We start from the raw sequence: 18,596 nt of genomic DNA, 5'->3' as shown, positions 1-18,596 counted from the left end.
TCTGAACCTCAATATTCTCATCTGCTAACTGGGGATTATTATAGTATTCAGCTCACACCTGTTGTGAGGGATAAATGAGGAAATGGGTGTAAAGTCCTCCAATACTGGGCCTGGCACATGGTAACTGTGATGAATGTTAGCTGTGACTGTAACTCCTCAGTTGCAGAGGCAAGAGTTTCTAAAGCCCTCATTCTTTCTGAAGAAAAGGATCCTCTGTTAATTTTATAACCCTCAGTGTACCTAGCACTGTGTGTTGCCCATAACAGAGGTTCAACAAACTTACTGAATTTCCTCAGCACAATCATCTTAACCAAAAGTTAGAAGAAAACCATTCAATAGGGCTAGTGCACATCAAAGTACTCTGGCATGTAGAGTTTGAATGATTTTTAATTTCTCCCTTTTATCTATTTGTATTTTCTAAATCTCTACAGTGAACGTGTAAATCTTAAATCACTGATATCAGAGCCCTTACCCCTCCAGGTGAATTTATATTTGTAAAAGAGGACTACGCAACTAAACGAATCTCTAAATGGTGAAAATCCAGGTATGTAACAAGTTGAAACCAAACATTTCAGACTGTCTAGAGAAGATACCCATGCATGGTGGGCTCTGTGCTAGCTCTGTTCATCAGTCTGGCCGCTTACTGGCCCAAGAACTTCTTGAAAAACAGGGATATATCTTCTCTGACACTGTTTTGATCACCTGGCATTGTGCCCAACAAAGAGTAAACAAATAGCCAATACATATTTGTTAAGTAAATTAACTGCTTCCGGCTTGTAATCCTCACCCTTGCTTTTAGTTAATTCCATTTCTCTTCATGACCAACATGAAAATCAATCATGGTGACTGATGTTTTAAGAAGGAAGTGAATGGTTTACTCAAGCACCATCACTTTGGAAAGCTAGTCTCACAAATACAAATGTTTCACTAAATAGCCACACAGAGTGTAGATAATCCTTTTCTAATGAGGGATTCATCCTGTGTCAGTTCAGTGCAGCTCAAAAAGATAAAATCTAAGAAACAGGCGTTGTTCCTAGTCAACAATTAGATACCTCATCTAATGAAGACCTTGAGAATGAACTTCCTTTATTAAAAAAAACCAAAAACTTATTTTAGAAAAGTCATAAATTACTAAAAGGACTGCTGTATTTCATATGGCTCAAAAATAATCTTACTTTTGTGTATGTATGCACACACATGCTTAGTTACATAGTAAAAAAAAACCCTCCAAATACATCTATTTATTTGAATAGAAGTGACCCAAGGCTACAATTAAAGCCCAGTTTCCTCTATCCACATCTCTTTTCCCTGCAGTGCCAACTCCTTTCCCACCTGGAAATAAATATTCTTTGTTTTTTAAATCCCTGCCTCTTTTTGTTCCCTGCCTCTTTTTAAAACAGGAAAGGCTCTGATATCAGTGATTTAAGATTTACACATTCACTGTAGAGATTTAGAAAATACAAATAGATAAAAAGGAGAAATTAAAAATCATTCAAACTCTACATGCCAGAAATTACTATCATTAACATTTTGGTATATTTTTTCAGACATTTTTCTGAAAAAAAAAACAAACAAACAAACAAAAAAAAAAAAACCAGTTAAACCATTTCTTCATATATAGTATATCTTATCATTCCATATCAATATATCTTCTTCTATAGCACAAATGATTAAATTATCTTCTTTTTAATCTCCCTTTCAACAGAATGGAGGAGCAGAATAAACTGGAACAGGGAGAAGCCTGAGGCAGAGAATCAGAAAAGAGAATTGTACAAAGCTCTGAATAAGACTTCATGAGAGCTAAAATTTAGCCAGTGAGAAAGAGAATAGAAGGGAGAAGACAGATTTAGGATGAAGAATCAATAGGCGTGTTGATGGTTTGGGGAGTAAAGAGAGAGGAGTCAGGAGTGACTTCCAGGATTCTGCCTAGGGGGTCAGGACCTAGTGAAAGCAGAAATAGACTTTAGGGGTAAGCAGAATATAAAATAATGAGTTCAGTCTGGACACTCAATCAGATATGATTCTTCTGGCTACAAAATAACAGAAAATCTGACTGACAGAGGCTTAAGCAAGTACAAGTTTATTTTTCCTTCAAAACAAAAAGTCTGAAGACTGGTGATTCTAGGCATGATGCAGGGTCCCAACAATGGCATGAAGAACCTAGGTTCTTCCCTTATTTCTGCTCTAACACCTTAGAGCAGAGTAATGTCTTACAGTGGCTACTGCATTTCAGTGCTTTATTTTGGCCTCCCAAGCATAAGATTTGGAGAAGGAAATGGCAACCCACTCCAGTATTCTTGCCTGGAGAATCCCATGGATGGAGGAGACTGGTAGGCTACAGTCCATGGGGTCGCAAAGAGTCAGACACGACTGAACGACTTCACTTTCTTTTCTTAAGCATAAGATTGTCATGTGAGAAGCTATCAGAAGTCTTCTCCTCACATTTCTTTGGCCAAAACTGTATCTTATGCAAACTCTAGACCAACCACTGGCAAAACAGAATGGCTTTCAGATTATGAGTCCTTCCCTGGGAAGGTGGGATGCTGTTGTCAAGGAAGAATGGAAGAATGGAGGGTGGCTGCTAGGGAGGCATACAGCAGGGTCTGTCCCAGCTTTGCAAGTTTGAGATATCTATAAGATAGTCTCTAAGACACCCAAAAGGAGCTGTCCAATATGCTGTATAGTGCCTTGGAGAGAGAAATGAAGCTGAGCTGCAGAACTAGGAGTCATCCATGTTCTAGGGAAGTTATAGAATTAGGGGGCATGCATGCAACTGCTTACAAAGAATGTGATGGAAGAGGCAAGCCTGAGAGACAGCAGTGAAGAGGGCAGGGTAGAAAAACAAGCTCAAGCCAAAGCCCAAACTAAGAGTATAAGTACAAGGAAGAAGGAAAGCCAGGAGAGACTACTATCATGGGGACCAATAGAGGGAGTTTTTATTTGCTTGTTTGTTTTTACTTTTTGAGGAAAAGGAAGTTGTTAATATCGTCACATGCTGCAGATACACCAAATAAGACAAGGATTGAACAGTGTCACCTGGATGATGCAATCAGCAAGTTACTGGTACTTTGGCAAGAATACCTTGATAGGAGCAGAGACTAGATTATAGGGGACTGAAGAGTGGCCAGAGAAGAAGCAGCCAGAAATGGCTAGCCTAGGCTTCTATTTCAAGAAGTGTGTCTGTTGAAAAAAGAGAGAGAGAGATACAGGACAGTAGCCAGAGAGGGAATCACTGTGTAAGATGTAATGTTTTTCTTAATATTAGGAGGGATTTGAACATATTTATATGATGAATGGAGAGATGTAATTAGGAGGGAAAAGCTAAATTTGAGAGAGAAGGTCTCTGGGGGGCAGTGGTTACAGCAGAGTGAAGATGACAACTATGAGTCATAGCCTCAGTCCTCAAATAGCATGAGGGGACACTCTGAACTCAAATGATGACAGAGAATTTTAAAACCATGTAGGCAAATCTCAAAAGGGAAGAGGTTTGGCAAAAGATTGAACAGTAAAAGTCTAGAAATGACAAGCAAGGAGCATGAAGGATGCCAACAGCACTTCTGGAAAATGAGCAAGTTCTATTTAAGATAGCTGCAAGCAAAACAGTATCCTGAAGAAGAGTCATGTTTTACTTGGGCAGGGATGGAGAAAAGAGGTTGAGGACATCGTGGAGTTTGATTATACTAGAACATGGATTCTAGGAAACACAGGGGAAAGGGTTAGAAAAGAAGTCCTCAAAAAAGATGAAAGATGGTGGAAACAAGGAAGTGCAAAGCTTTATAGGAAAGATGATAACCAAAGGCAGAGGGCTTATGATGGATCATGTCTGGACTAACTGGCATCCATGCTCCAACAGAACTCCAACACGTGGGCAGCAGCCCTGTAACCTTATGCCACAGAATGTTAGAGAAATGTCATCACAGGAGACATTTAAAGAGATGGATGCTATCTTTACAAATGGCTCTGTAATTCCTAATGCTCAATAAAAAGAATGTGTTTTATCTTTGGACAAGAATATGGGGGCTGGCTACTGAATAGTAAATTTCAAAATATAGAGGGTCTCTTGTTTTAATGTTTAGCCAAGGACCAGGTAACACATTTATAACAGTTTTCCCCTCATTCAACTCACATTATTGAGCTCGTATCATATGCCAGTACTGTGATGGATCGTTTTTTAAAAAACAAACATCCATGTCTTTAAGAAGTTTATAATCTCTATAAGTATGTCTTCCGAGTTCTAAGAAACTGAATTTAAAATGAACTTAAAAGTATGTGGTAGAGCAGTGATTCTCAAATGTTTATATGCATACAAATAACCTTGGGATCTTATTAACATGCAGGTTCTGATTCAGTGGGTCTGATTCAATGGAGCCTGAGATTCTGCATTTTAAACAACTTGCCAGGTGATGTTGATGTTGCTGGTCCATGGGTCACTCTTGAGTATCAAGAAGCTAGGACTCTAGCAAAAAGGATTTCTTGCTTTACCTTTTCTATTTATACTGACCTATAAGGTCCTAAATTTTTTTCTCTTTTCCTTGTTAACTCTCCTACCCATCTGTTCTTTCTAATAAAAAGAGAGTCTAGGGTAGAAAAACTTACCAAAAGCTTGCTCTTCTATTAGCTACAAAAGCAACTATTAGCTATACAGACCGCTGTTGTGAACATGTCAATCATCTATCTCATGTGATTACATATTTTTGTGGAATCCCTACTATTTCAAACAGGGCACCTAGATATTCAGTAAAAGAATAAACCGACTGGGAGCAGCAATTAATTCCAGTTAGGCCATATGGCAGTATAGAACACTGGCTGGAACCTGAAAACTCAATTTCACAAGAGTCTTACTTATTCTGAATTTTAATCATTATAGGATCAGCAAACATATGCCTACCAACTTGCTTCATTTACACAAAATTCTAAAGAAAAATCACACTGCATACTCAAAAATGACTGGTTTTTCCCAAATGGACTCAAAATTTCTCTTCTACTGGATTCTCAAAATCAAGTAGCTGCTGACAGCTCCAGTTTAATCTCTCTTTCAAACAAAATCTTCAAACAGTACTTTTAACAAATAGTATTGCTTGCTTTCTTACCATCTTCATTGTCAGCTCACAGTATAATTTTGCACAAGTATAATTTTCTCCAGTTCTGGATTCCTCATCTTTGGGGCTGGCTCAGCTGCTGACCCTCCTGTCCCTGTGAACTCCCTCCGTCGTGCCTGTCACTGCTGAGACACCCATCCCACCACATTCTCTCCATTTCACCTCTCTCCAGAATGGAGACATTATCATTTCTAACACATACTCCATCGCCTGTCCTATTAGAGCTAAGATACTTTCATCTCCTGTACATCTCATAATTTCAAGATAAGGACAGAAAAATCAGTTCTTGTTCTGTGAACTTTTGTCTCTGGTGCTTGAGAGACTATCCTGATATCCCCTGAACATGTTTTAGTGATAACATTTACTGCACCAGGGCCAAAATGATTTTCTGCCACTTTCAATTCTAGTTCAATAAAAGAATAAGAGCTTTGTTTCTAACCTCTGTCATTTTTAATACCATAAAATGATTTAAAAAATGTAAAATTGAGTTCCATTTCCTACTGGACTACCAATCTCATATTAGCTTTCCTTTTATCAAATTTATGAGAAAAGTCAGAAATTGCCTTTCCTTAAAAAAGATCAAAATCTCAGGATCTCCTGGGCAGCATGCTTGAATTGAATTTGAGCTCTCAATAATTGCTAGCCTGGAAGTCTTAAAGAAGTATAAAAGTTAGATACTTAAAGTTAGTTATGTCAGAAATAACAAACTGGAGGATTATCCCTTAGACTACTATCATCCAGAAATAATAAGGTTATTCTTAGAAAATTATCATCCTAAAAATATCACAGACATACTTATTACATTTCCAACTTGAGGAAGTCTATGGTTTTCTGAAACCACAGTATGAATGAAGTCCATGGTTTCTGAACTGCAAAGTGAAACAAATGTTTTTTGCAACATCATATTATGAAATGTTTCAGATACGCATAAAAGGTAAACGAACACCCATATATGTGTATACTCATAATCTAGATGCTATGATTCACATTTTGTTATATCTGCTTTGTCACTTATCCATCCATCTATCCATCTTGTTTTTGATGCATTCCAAAATAATGCAGATGTTGCTAGACTCTAGATGCATATATAATTAACTAAACTTCAATATTTACAGTTCCTTTAAATCAATAAGCTTTTGAAAGATGCCAATTCTTTTTTAAAATAATGGCTTAAGTAAACTATGCAACCAATTAGAAATCCTACATTCTAAATCCTAAACTTTTATTAATTCTCTTACTTTGAGTAATATCACATATCTTAGTTTTATCATCAACAAAAAAACAAAGGTTCTTGGTAGACATGATAGGAGGGCTTGATTATCAAATCATAAAATGAACATTGTGGTTATGACAGAATCCAGAAAAGAGAGACACTCCCTTAATATAATGAGATATAGCTACTGGAGATTATGTGGGCATAAAGTTTTCTATAAACTATAATAACTCAACAAGGCTCACAAACTCAAGAAGGAGCTTGAATGTGAGCATTTAATCATAATGCATCAGTCAGTCAGTCAGTTCAGTCGCTCAGTCGTGTCCGACTCTCTGCAACCCCATGAATTGCAGCACGCCAGGTCTCCCTGTCCATCACAAACTCCCGGAGTTCACTCAAACTCATGCCCATCGAGTCGGTGATGCCATCCAGCCATCTCATCCTCTATCGTCCCCTTCTCCTCCTGCCCCCAATCCCTCCCAGCATCAGGGTCTTTTCCAATGAGTCAACTCTTCACATGAGGTGGCCAAAGTATTCGAGTTTCAGCTTCAGCATCAGTCCTTCCAATGAACACCCAGGACTTATCTCCTTCAGGATGGACTGGTTGGATCTCCTTGCAGTCCAAGGGACTCTCAAGAGTCTTCTCCAACACCACAGTTCACTATATATCTACGATAAAACAACTTGATTATTGAGGACTGAGTCACTCCAAGTGGGAATTTCATAACAAGGCACTAGCATCAAACTGGAATTTTCTTGGCTTTGTGAAGCCGTAGCTGGCTTATAAACTCCTTATTAATTAACTAGAGTAAGAACTGTCACAGGGATAGCTGCCCCTTCCTTTATGAGCTGTTTATTCCCCTACACTGATTTTTTTTTTTTTTTTCTTTTAGAAGATTGGCCTGGAAGGGGCATTCTTTGAAGCCTGAAGAATCAAAGCTGCTGCAAAGCACTGCTGAGAGTTTCGAAAGAATTATGAAGAAACTACACTGGGCCTGAGGCGATAGGCTGAGATCTCCCTAAACAGGTCAGCAGTTGGTCTGCAAAATATTCCCACTGCCAAGGAGGCGGTGACATCTTGTGTAAATCAAAAACTAAAACCCTGAGATATCTCATTTCCATTTTAAATGCATGGGGGTTAAATATGGATATCTAGCACTTGAGAAGTTCCTGTGGGATTGATTTTTTTTTCCTGTCGTTTCTGAGCCCTTTGCTGGGCGTGATAAGAAGGACCGCATTTCATTATCAACCCTGCTAGTGCTGCACTTCAGGGAGACGAGATGAGGTAACACAGTTGGAGAGAAGATCCGGCTTCCAAAGGAGAAATGATTCACATGTTGTGATTACAAAAACCCACTTTAGGCCCAACTCATTTTCAACAGAATCATGAAATAAAATGAAATCCCAAGGAAATGAAATTTCCTGCATCATTTTGAAAATTAAAGAAAAAGAAAAATCATAGTGATACCATAAAAGAAATCAAATTTTTGAGGTTTCAAGGTTTGGTTGGTAATGTTTGCATTTTTCTAACATTTGAAAAAACAATCCCAAATAACATTTTGGGGGAGGCAACTGAAAAAAGAAAAACACAAGGTTAGGCGAATCTTCAATTGAATCAGACAATGTTACAGAAAAAACATCAGAACTTAGAATTCTGAGAGCTGGCCCAGTGCTCTTGCATTTCTCTCCCCTTTGCTCTAATTTCAGTGTAACACAGGAAGTGGATACAGGATGGATCTATATCAGAAATAAGAGAAAACCAGCGAATTAGAGATAACTACAACCAGGAGTGCTTCACACCACAAGTTTCTAGAGATCCACAAATAGATGAATACAGAGAGGCATTGTTTTTTTTCCACTGGCTTTCTATAAGCAGAAAAAATAGCACATGTTGGGACAAAAGACTAGATCCAGATCAAGTGAGATTTAAAATCAAGGCCAAAGCAAACATTGATAAAATGAAGACTGTAATTTCATATAAATGATCTTTTCACACAATGTATGAATAAAGAGGCCCCATTTATAGACAAATAGAAAAGCTTCTAGTATTAAAAAATTGATACTGAGGATTTTCTGAGATCTTTCAAGACAAATCCTTTTCAAGTAGATAATAGGAATGTGCCCAAGTAATAATGATGGCTATAATTCTATCAGAAGTAAAGCAAATTCAGAGAACTAACTATAGGACTAAAGAGTAGTGCTCAGCTTATTCTAATGGATCAGTCCAACCTGAAGAGAGAAAGCTCAGTTATCTACCTGCTTCCCAGGTTTCATTTCAAAAGTCCTTTCACTCTTGATAGAACATGTTTTTCTGTTTAATGAGCTCAGTACTGGGAATGTTTAATAAAAATGTGTGAAAAAAACAAGATTAAAAACACCCACTTACTAAAAAGTTATTGTACACCAAAATTACTCATATAAAATATTTATGGATGACCAAAGGGAGAGAGGGGCTTCTATCTACTAATACCACCAAAATAGCCCAGTGTAAAAGAAAACAAAAATGGATCAATTTAATCTTATAGCTGGTACCAAATCCAAGACATTTACTCAAGGGAAAGAATAAACAAAATAATCATCATCATAAAATTAAAAAGGAGTCATACAAAAAAAAAAAATAAAAAGGAGTCATACACTTCAAGGTTGCTTTGAAAGTAGAGGAGACATTCTATGAAAGAACATATAATAAAATGATCTTCCTTTCCAGGTTAAGCCAAGAGACCAACGGTAAGTAATATTATATCAGTTTCACCTGTAGGACATTTCAGACTAAAAGAGCAACAAAAATAACCCTTTACTACTCCCAGTAAGTATATCTCCAAAAATCTTTAACACAATTGTGAAATCTCAACACAGACTCACTAAATAACAGAAAACTAATACAGGGATTTAGCAAATAATTGATAACTTGAGAGCCATGAAGTTGTGAATTTTTGTTTGCTTTCTTGGTTAAGGGTGAGAAACAGAGATAGGACTGGAAAAGGAAGAAATGAATTTTTAGACTTCAAGATGTGGTCAAATTATTGCTACGAGTTTGAAGCCTTTTCAGAGATCTTTTTAGATGGATTGCACTAGTACCTACTACCTTTTTTATTTCTGCATTGGCACTGCAACTCCAGTGAAAGTAGCAAAGTGAACAGAAAGAGAAGATATGAACCAATATCTAAACTTGTAACACAAATGTACCAACAACACATTTCACATTTCTTCTCTTGATAAGCACACTTCATCTGAATGCTTTTTGTTTGGGGATTTTAAGCTCAATAACCAGCACTTAGGAAAAGTAAAATTCTCCATGTAATTAATGGTGATAATATTGACAGCATATCACTTTGAAAATCTTGCTCTCAAGAGTTACATTGGACTAATACCTTGTCTTTCTTCCTATAATACAAAGACACAAGAACAATATATTCTTAAACTAAATTCTGTTTTAAAGCTAAATCCATGGTAAGCTGACAAGAAAAACTTGAAGTCCCCAAGGAGAACTGGAATTATTTCTATGATATTTGCACTAACATATCATGTTTCATGGAGAGCTATATGCTAACCACCCACAATGAGACATGTTCAAGATATTCTTTCAGTCTGTACTTTAAAAGCACTGGTTTTGTGCCATAATCCTGTTACATAAAGTTATTTCTTTATTTCTTTCCATTTCAATATGCTATTAATCTACCTGTCTCTTTTTGGAACTCCTTTAAGTTTCACAAAAGAAAACAGTACTCCAAGTTTGTTTCCATTGGCTCTAGACTTCACTTCCAACAGTGAGCATAAATGACTAGCTGTTCCAAAATGAGCCATGGAGAATTTATCCCTACCTCAGTAATAAAAATCTTCTATTTTTTTCACCCTTTTCCCCATCCTCAATGCATTCTTGCTGTTAGATGGCCTCCCCTGAATCAAACTTAAGAAATGCTCAACTGTTTCTGAAAACGCGTAAGAATGCCATCAAACGTCTGAGTACAGATCAAGTATGTTTCATTTCAGGTGTCTCACAGCTGGCGCTGGTCCTGCAGTGACCACTGTAATAAAACAGGAGGAGCCTCTGCCTGGCTTTCATCCTAATCATTCTCTAAAGAGCTTGGTGAAAACTTGGACTCAGAATGTGAATGCTGTTAGTTTTAGGGAGAAGGTTTAAATGAGGAGGCAGTTTGAAGAAGAGCCATGAACATCACAGCTCAGGACATCAAATACCACAACAGGACTTCATTTCCTTGGAATTACACAAAGTGCCATCCGTTTTTTATTTTGTCTTATATGGAAAACATTATCCTTCATTGGTAATACTCTTAAGCCAAAAAAACCCCATGAAGACAGAAATACAGATATGATTTTCAGTCTGGGAAGACAGAAAAGCTACTTGTACTGAAAAACAGATGAGCACTTGGAGGACATCCATGACTCAACACAACTATCATTTTCTGGGGTCAGTCACTCCAGGCAATAGAAAGGTGGCAAACAGCACATAACCGCTGTGATGAAGTCAGATGCTTTAATTTACAGCAAGTCCACAGTCATGGCAAACAGCACTGAATTCTGAGCCACCATAAAAATTACAGCCAAGCCCCCAGAGTTTACCAGGAATCAGTATTTTCCCGTCACTCCACTCAATTCTCAAGCAGCACAGTGTTGAGGAAATAATTAAAAGAATTAAAGCAAAGACACAACAAAGATAGAATGGAAAGTTTTGGTGGGGGGGAGTATATGTATATATGGCATTTATATTTATCTAGTGTCTTTCCCAGATTAGCCTGCTAGAGATTTCTTACCGACCTTTGGCTCTAATGTGCCAAGTTAGTAGTTTTAGACAGATTCCTACCTCCCCCACAAATTTACCAAACCCCTAAAGTTTTACTGCTTTAATATGACTCAAGATAAAACTTTTAAAGTGGCTTTCATTAATTCTTTTGCTGTTACTTGGCTATTTTCCATATACATTTAGCTCTCAAGTTTGATGATTTCCAAATTTCCTTTCATACCCAGCCTCTGGGAGAGATACAACTTCCACGCCAAAAAAAAGTAAATGTGACTGGCATTGTGCAAGCTTTCAGTGCTCTCGAAGCAACTGGTACCAATACATATAAGTACATAACATCAACCAGCCATACATGGGGCCATACACGCAACATGGCTGAAAAAGAAGATTCAGTAAGACAAGGGTTACATTATGGGATGATGATTGAATGGGTAAATTTAAGACAATTTCAAACAGCTTGCCAAAGGAAAGCTTCATTTTTCCATTTTCTTGTACAGTATCTAATTTCTGGCTCCTCATTTCCTCCTGATCTGATAATTATGAAATTCTAAATAAAGTGTCATCTTTCTTACAACAAATCAATGAACAGAAAGCTCCCATCAACAATGCAGATGTTTCCTAAAACCCCTGCTGATTATTTCCTGAATGTCTGTCCCACAAACCACACAGCAAGTCCTTTGAGAACAAGGAACCCTCTCTACCTCATAATAAATACAGCTTCTATGTGTGTGTGCAAGGGTGTGTGTGTATGAGTGTGTGTATGCACTTAAAAAAGAGAACTAAGAAGTAATATGTAAGTGGTAACAGTGAGATAACAGTGAGTCACCACAAAATCATCTTTTATTATCAATTTCAGATTGAAATTCAGTCCTTTCCAAGTGCTGTGCTGCAAATACGGGAAAGGAGAATTCCTATTCATTGTATATTTGTCTCCATAGATGCAGTAAAATTATTTTTACATTCCTTACCACAGATTTATACCATTAACACCACCACATACACAATTATATTTTGGGCATCCCTCTCCCTATAATACAGTTTAAAATAATTCCGTCTTTGTTCCTCATGCCATCCTTATAATAATCCTATAATACAAAGATCAGTTTTGTATTAAAAAAATTAAAAAATTCTTTAAGTTACTAACTGAGCCTTCAGATACACAACTAAGCCTACACTTACCTACTAATAAAAGTATAGGGAAGTTTGTTTTAAACACTCTTCCAACCTACCAAAAATTATAGATATTCTCACTTTTGCAAAAAGCTCTCATCTTTTGCATTCTGTTTGTTTCAATTATTCAGGGCAACCCAGGCTGATAATTACACAGTCCCCAGTTGCTGAGTAAAAGTGATGCTTAATTAGCCAGCAGGAAAGATCTATTAAGATCCAGCAGGGCATCTTGTGAAGTTCTCTCACATTCCTGGAGGGAATATATTCTGGCCATGCCCTTCTAAAGGATAAAACTCCTTGCTTCTAAGGAGTGGCAATGAGCGTTCTAAAGTACATGGTAAGATCTGTCTGCCACACAAGTGAAATCTCAGGTACAACCCTGCTGATGCTCGTCCTTTACTGAGAGTACACAGTTCACACGTTTCAAATCATGTTACCTCCGAGTCGAAAAAGACGTAAGCTGGTACTCACTTGCCCCCAACTCTCTTTCAGTTACCACACTGCAAACAGGAAGTGGCTGGGAAATATACTGTAATGGAAATTTTTTATTTCTTCCTCCATCAAGTAAGTCTATGCATCTGTCAGGTGCTCACATTCTAAAAGGCACAAACTAGGTGAGGGCCTTTAATTAAAAAAAAAAAAAAAACTTCATGAGCATGATATTCCAATCAGTCCAAGATTAAGACATTTTACTAGGAAGAGAGAATCAACTGGACAAGTCTAGTTTAAGTTTTCTATTCGGGAAGGAGATGAGGATATAAAATCAGGACCAAAAGTCATAATGGAAATTATCTCATACTGCTTAACATGTCTCTTTCAGTAATTTGGACAAGCATAAATATTTAGCTTTTCACCCATTTTGCAAAAGTGTCCAATAAAGACTAACATAACAATCCAAAGCTAAAAGCAGAATAACTCTTTTAACATACATAATTATCAAAATACTTCCATTGTGGTAAACTAACTACCCTACATATGCCTGCCTACCTTCAGTGCAATTCAGTAAACATTTAAAAGCCTCTACCAAGTATAAAGAACTATAAAAAGTGTGTCTTACTTTGATAATTTATATACAATTAAAGTAGATTTTGCTGATTATAAATTGCTTTAAACTTTATGAAGAAGAATAATGGAACCGGTTTATACAAACCTAGCTTTGATTTGCTGCAAGCCCCGTAGAATATGGTCTCTGTTGTCCTTTGCACCAGCACTGAGGTTCTCATTCCGCAAACCTTCGGCCAGGAACTCCTCAGTATCTAAAAGAAAAGGAAAGCTGATCAACAGAAAAAAAAAAGGACTAAGAGAGAAGGAAAAACATCTCAAGGATTAACAAATGGGTATAATTTTCTCTTTAAAAACTTTAAAGTTGCAGAATAAGGTGATTTTAAGTAATGCCACAGAAGAGTATACTTCATAGTGGTTAAAATGGTAAAGCTTATGCTGTGTATATTTTGCTTCTAGTGCTTGTAATATGAAACTGTACTAGATATACTATCAAGATAATGTTATGAATTTATACAGTTGGGTTACATAAGCATATTAAAAATTTGTTTTACATTCTCACCACTCAACAACACCAAACAAAAAATCCTACATAGCCATAACCAGGACTTTTGATGGGGTATAAAGTTCTGGAAATAAAAATTTCACTAAGGACCACCATTAAATTCCAAGATGTATGTCATATCTATTGCATATGCCATTTAATAGGTTCCTCCAAGTTCCTCTGAAGGGTAAAGGATGAGAAGGTGAATTCAAAGGTAAAAAATAAATGCTATCTAAAATTCAATTAATGTAATATGCCATATTAATAGGATAAAAGACAAAGACCATGTGATTGTTTCAACAGATGCAGAAAAAGCATTCAACAAAATTCAACAGCAATTTATGATAAAACAAACAAACAAAAACACTCAACAAACTGGAAATAGAAGGAAACTTCCTTAGCCTCATAAAGATCATCTACAAAAACCCACTAACATCATACTTAATGATAGGTGAAAATCAGTATACAGATCCCCCCATTTTAAATAAAGTCAGGGTGCCAGATGGAGAAGGAAACAGCAACCCACTCCAGTCCTCTTGCCTGGAAAATCCCATGGACGGAGGAGCCTGGTAGGCTGCAATCCACAGGGTCGGGAACAGTGGGACACGACTGAGCGACTTCACTTTCACTTTTCACTTTCATGCACTGGAGAAGGAAATGGCAACCCACTCTAGTGTTCTTGCCTGGAGAATCCCAGGGATGGAGGAGCCTGGTAGGCTGCCGTCTATGGGGTCGCACAGAGTCAGACACGACTGAGGCAACTTAGCAGCAGCAGCAGGGTGCCAGAAAAGGGAGCTCTAAGGCCCTACCCACCGATGTCAATTGCAGACCCAACAGGAATAAATATATCACTGTATCTCCAACAGGGAGAAGGTTGCTACTTTACTACAGCAGGAGGAAGGAAAAAATTTCTCCTTGTCCTGCAAGAGTCTGGCCAATGAGAGACTGTTAACAATAACTCAGTCAACAAGAAGCCATTATACTTGGAACTCCCAGTTTTCTCCAATGGTCTCTTTGCTTGTAACAGCTCCTCCCAATTCCTTCTTTTCTATAAAAGAAAGTTCCTCTCTTGTTTTCTGGGCTTGCCTGGGGATAACCATGATTGCACGTCCTTAATTGCAAGTCTTTGCTATTCCCAAATAAACCATTTTGCAGGTAAAATAAATGGTTGTTTTACTGTTTTAGGTCAACAAATGAAAGGCTGAATACTTTCCCCCTGTTCCTAAAGATCAGCAACAAGACAAGCTGTCTGCTCTTACCACTTATATTCAACATTGCACTGGTGCTAGACAGGGCAAATATGCAAGAAATGAAATTAAAAGAGTCTAGGTTAGAAAGAAAGAAGTAAACTATCTCTACATGCAGATGATATAATCTTGTACCTAGAAAACCCTAAGGAATCCTCTGACAACTATTAGGACTAAAAAATGAGTTCAATAAGTTTGCAGGATACAAGATTAATATAAAAAATCAGCTGTACTTCTATACAGTCGCAATGAACAAGCCAAGATTAAATTATGAAAAATTAAATTAGGAAAATTCCATTTAAGATAATATAAAACAGAATTAATACTGAGGAATAAATTTAATAAGAGAAGTATAAAACTTAAACTCTGAAAACTATAAAATATTATTGAAAGAAATGAAAGACCTTAAATTAAAGGAAGAAAATAAATGGGAAGTCATCCCATGTTTACATATGAGACTTATGGCTATTAATATGGGAATATTTCCATATTGATCTAAATAGTCAATGCAATCTCTATAAAAACTCCAGCTGGATTTTTTGCAGAAATTGAAAAACTAATCCAATAATTCATTTGGAAATTCGAGGTACCCAGAATAGTCAAAACAATTTTGAAAAAGGAGGACAACTTTGGAGGATTCCCATTTTCTGATTTCAAAACTTACTACAAAGCTACAGTAATCAAGACAAGATGGTACTGGTGTAAAGACAGACACACAGATCAAAGGAACAGAATTGGGAATTTAGAAGTAAACCCTCACATTTATATTCAATAAATTTTTGACAAGGATGACAAGATAATGCAATGGAAAAAACTGTTTTTCAATAAATGGTGCTGGAACAATTAAATATCCACATGCAAAGAAATGAAATTGAACCCTTACCTCATACAATATACAAAAATTAACTCAAAATGGATCATAGATCCAAACATAAATGCTAAAACTATAAAACATTAGAAGAAAATAGGCATAAATCCTTGTAACCTTGGATTGGATAATAGTTTCTTAGACATGATGCCAAAAGAACAAGCAACAAAAGAAACAAATTGGACCTCAAAATTAAAACTATTGTGGTTCAAAGGATGCTATCAAGAAAGTGAGAAAATTTTTGCAAATCATGTATCTAATAGGAGACTTATATACAGAATATATAAAAAGCTCTTACAGTTCAATAATAAAAGACAAATAACCCGATTTTAAAACAAAGAACCTAAATAGACATTTATCCAAAGATATACAAATGACTAATAAACACGTGAAAAGATGCTTAACATCAGTTGTTATCAGGAAAATAAAAATCAATGCCACACTGAGGTACCATTTCACATGGCTACTATCAAGAAGATGGACAATAATGAGTGCTGTTGAAGATGGAGAGAAATTAGGATCCTTACACATTGCTAGTAGGAATGTAAAATGGTGTTGTTACTTTGAAAAGTCTGGCAGTTCCTCAAAAAGCTAAACAGAATTGCCCACCGATTCCACTACTAGGTATATACACAACAGAAATGAAAACAAGTGTTCAAATAAAAACTTGTACACAAATGTTCATAGCAGCATTATTCTTAACAGCCAATAAGTGGAAAAAATACCAACGCTCATCAACTGGTGAAGAGATAAACAAAATGTGGCAGCAATAAAAAGGGAAATGCTGATACATGCTACAATACAAATAAATCTCTGAAATCATAATTTCATCAGTCAAAAGAAACCAGTTGCAAGGGTCACATGTAGTATAATTCCATTTACATGAAACATACAGAATAGGCAAAAATCTATAGGAACAGAAAGTAGATAAGCAGATGCCTAGGGCTGTGGGAGAGAGGGATGCAAACTGAAGAATGAAGGCTAAAGGGGTTCAAGTTTTCTTTGGAAGATGATGAAAAATGTTCTAAAATTTATTGTGATGATGACTGTACAACTCTGTGAATACCATACTACAAGCCATTGGACTGTACCCTTTAAATGGAAAGGTTTTATGATATAAGAACTACATCTCAATGAAGCTGTTAAAAAATATAAACAAATGTATGAATGAGTGGATGAGTGAATAATATCATCTACCCATACCCTTCTGAAATTTCAAAATTTGAGGGTGAAAACATTCTTTAAGTACCCAGACATAAAAAAAAAAGTGGTTTACAGAATAACAGAGTCAAAATGTCCTCTCCACAAAATAAGCACCAGAAGATGAAAGTTTTACAGTGTTTTAAAGGAAAAATACTGTGCTCAAGAATTCTAAACATAGTCAAGATGCTGGTTATATAACATGAAGGAGACCACCAAAACATTTTCAAACATTTGTGGCTCTGAATTTCTACCACTTACATTCTTTCCTGAATAAAATCTTTTCAACGACACACTGATCAACAGAAAGAAGTGGTGATGAAATTCAAACCAGCAAAATAAGTTTAAATATGATTTAAAACTTATTGTTAAACAGGAATTCTTAATTATTTGTTAAAAAATGCATCTGGATACTAGTTAGGAAAGAAATAGAGAAGAAAACAAGCTAAATTACTCATTTACATAAAGCTAATGGGTACTATGCCATCTTGGACAATGATAATTAAAGCAAATGGGTTTAACTATGATTTTGCAAACACTAATGTAATAAGTGTCATAATGGGTTTCCCTGGTGGCCCAGATGGTAAAGAAACCACCTACAATGCGAGAGACCTGGGTTCAGTCCCTGGGTTGGGAAGATCCCCTGGAGGAGGGCATGGCACCCACTCCAGTATTCTTGCCTGGAGAATCCCATGGACAGAGGAGCTCTGGCGAGCTACAGTCCGTGGGGTCACAGAGAGGCAGACACAACTGAGCGACTAAGCACAGCACAATGTGAACAAAAAATGTAAAGAGGAAAAAAATTTTTTTTAATATTCAGTGTAACAAAACAGAAAAATATAATGTAGCAAATAATAAAACTCATAAAATGATATATAACTGATGACAATAATTGTGAAAAATTAGAGTCCCCTATTAAAAACAAGCTATAAGGATATATTGTATAGCACGGGGAATATAGCCTATGTCTTATCATAAGCATAAATGGAGAATAATCTATAAAAATTTTGAATCACTATGTTGTACACCTGAAACTAATATAATATTGTAAATCAACTATACTTCAATTAAAAAAGAAAAAAGTTAACAGAAACAAGTGAAAAAAAAAACCGTAAAGAATTTCTATGTCAATTGGGATGGGGAATACATGTAAATCCATGGCTGATTCATGTCAATGTATGGCAAAAACCACTACAATACTGTAAACTAATTAGCCTCCAAATAATAAAGATAAATGGGAAAAAAAAAGAATTTCTATGTCAAAAGATACAGTTAATTTGATTACTGTTTAAAAGATATTCACCTGAAATAAAGTGAGACTGAAATTAAAAGAAGACAGGTGTGCAAAATTTCCTAAACAAATTTTCTTAAAAAGCAAGAATAGCAATAATTCATATCAAAGTAGAACACAAACAGGCCAACAGAGTCATTTTATTTTATATAAAGCACAATCCATAATAGAAATGACCTGTTATGTGCTAAATATATATGTGC

The 18,596-nt window shown here is 36.3% G+C and overlaps 1 protein-coding gene across 2 annotated transcripts in view; it reads right to left on the bottom strand.

Annotated features, from left to right (window-relative positions):
• SKAP1 (src kinase associated phosphoprotein 1) overlaps positions 1-18,596 on the bottom strand; it is a 292,018-nt gene that overhangs the window by 233,643 nt on the left and 39,779 nt on the right. For both annotated transcript variants that reach the window (XM_043904307.1, XM_043904306.1), the window contains exon 2: positions 13,392-13,497. In XM_043904307.1, the coding sequence (XP_043760242.1) occupies positions 13,392-13,497 (106 nt within the window). The remainder of the gene's footprint in view (positions 1-13,391; positions 13,498-18,596) is intronic.

Source organism: Cervus elaphus, chromosome 5 (assembly GCF_910594005.1).
Source record: "Cervus elaphus chromosome 5, mCerEla1.1, whole genome shotgun sequence".
NCBI classification, from domain to species: domain Eukaryota; kingdom Metazoa; phylum Chordata; class Mammalia; order Artiodactyla; family Cervidae; genus Cervus; species Cervus elaphus.
The sequence above is the reverse complement of the archived record's forward strand: the minus strand, read 5'-3'. Positions and strand labels throughout refer to the sequence as shown.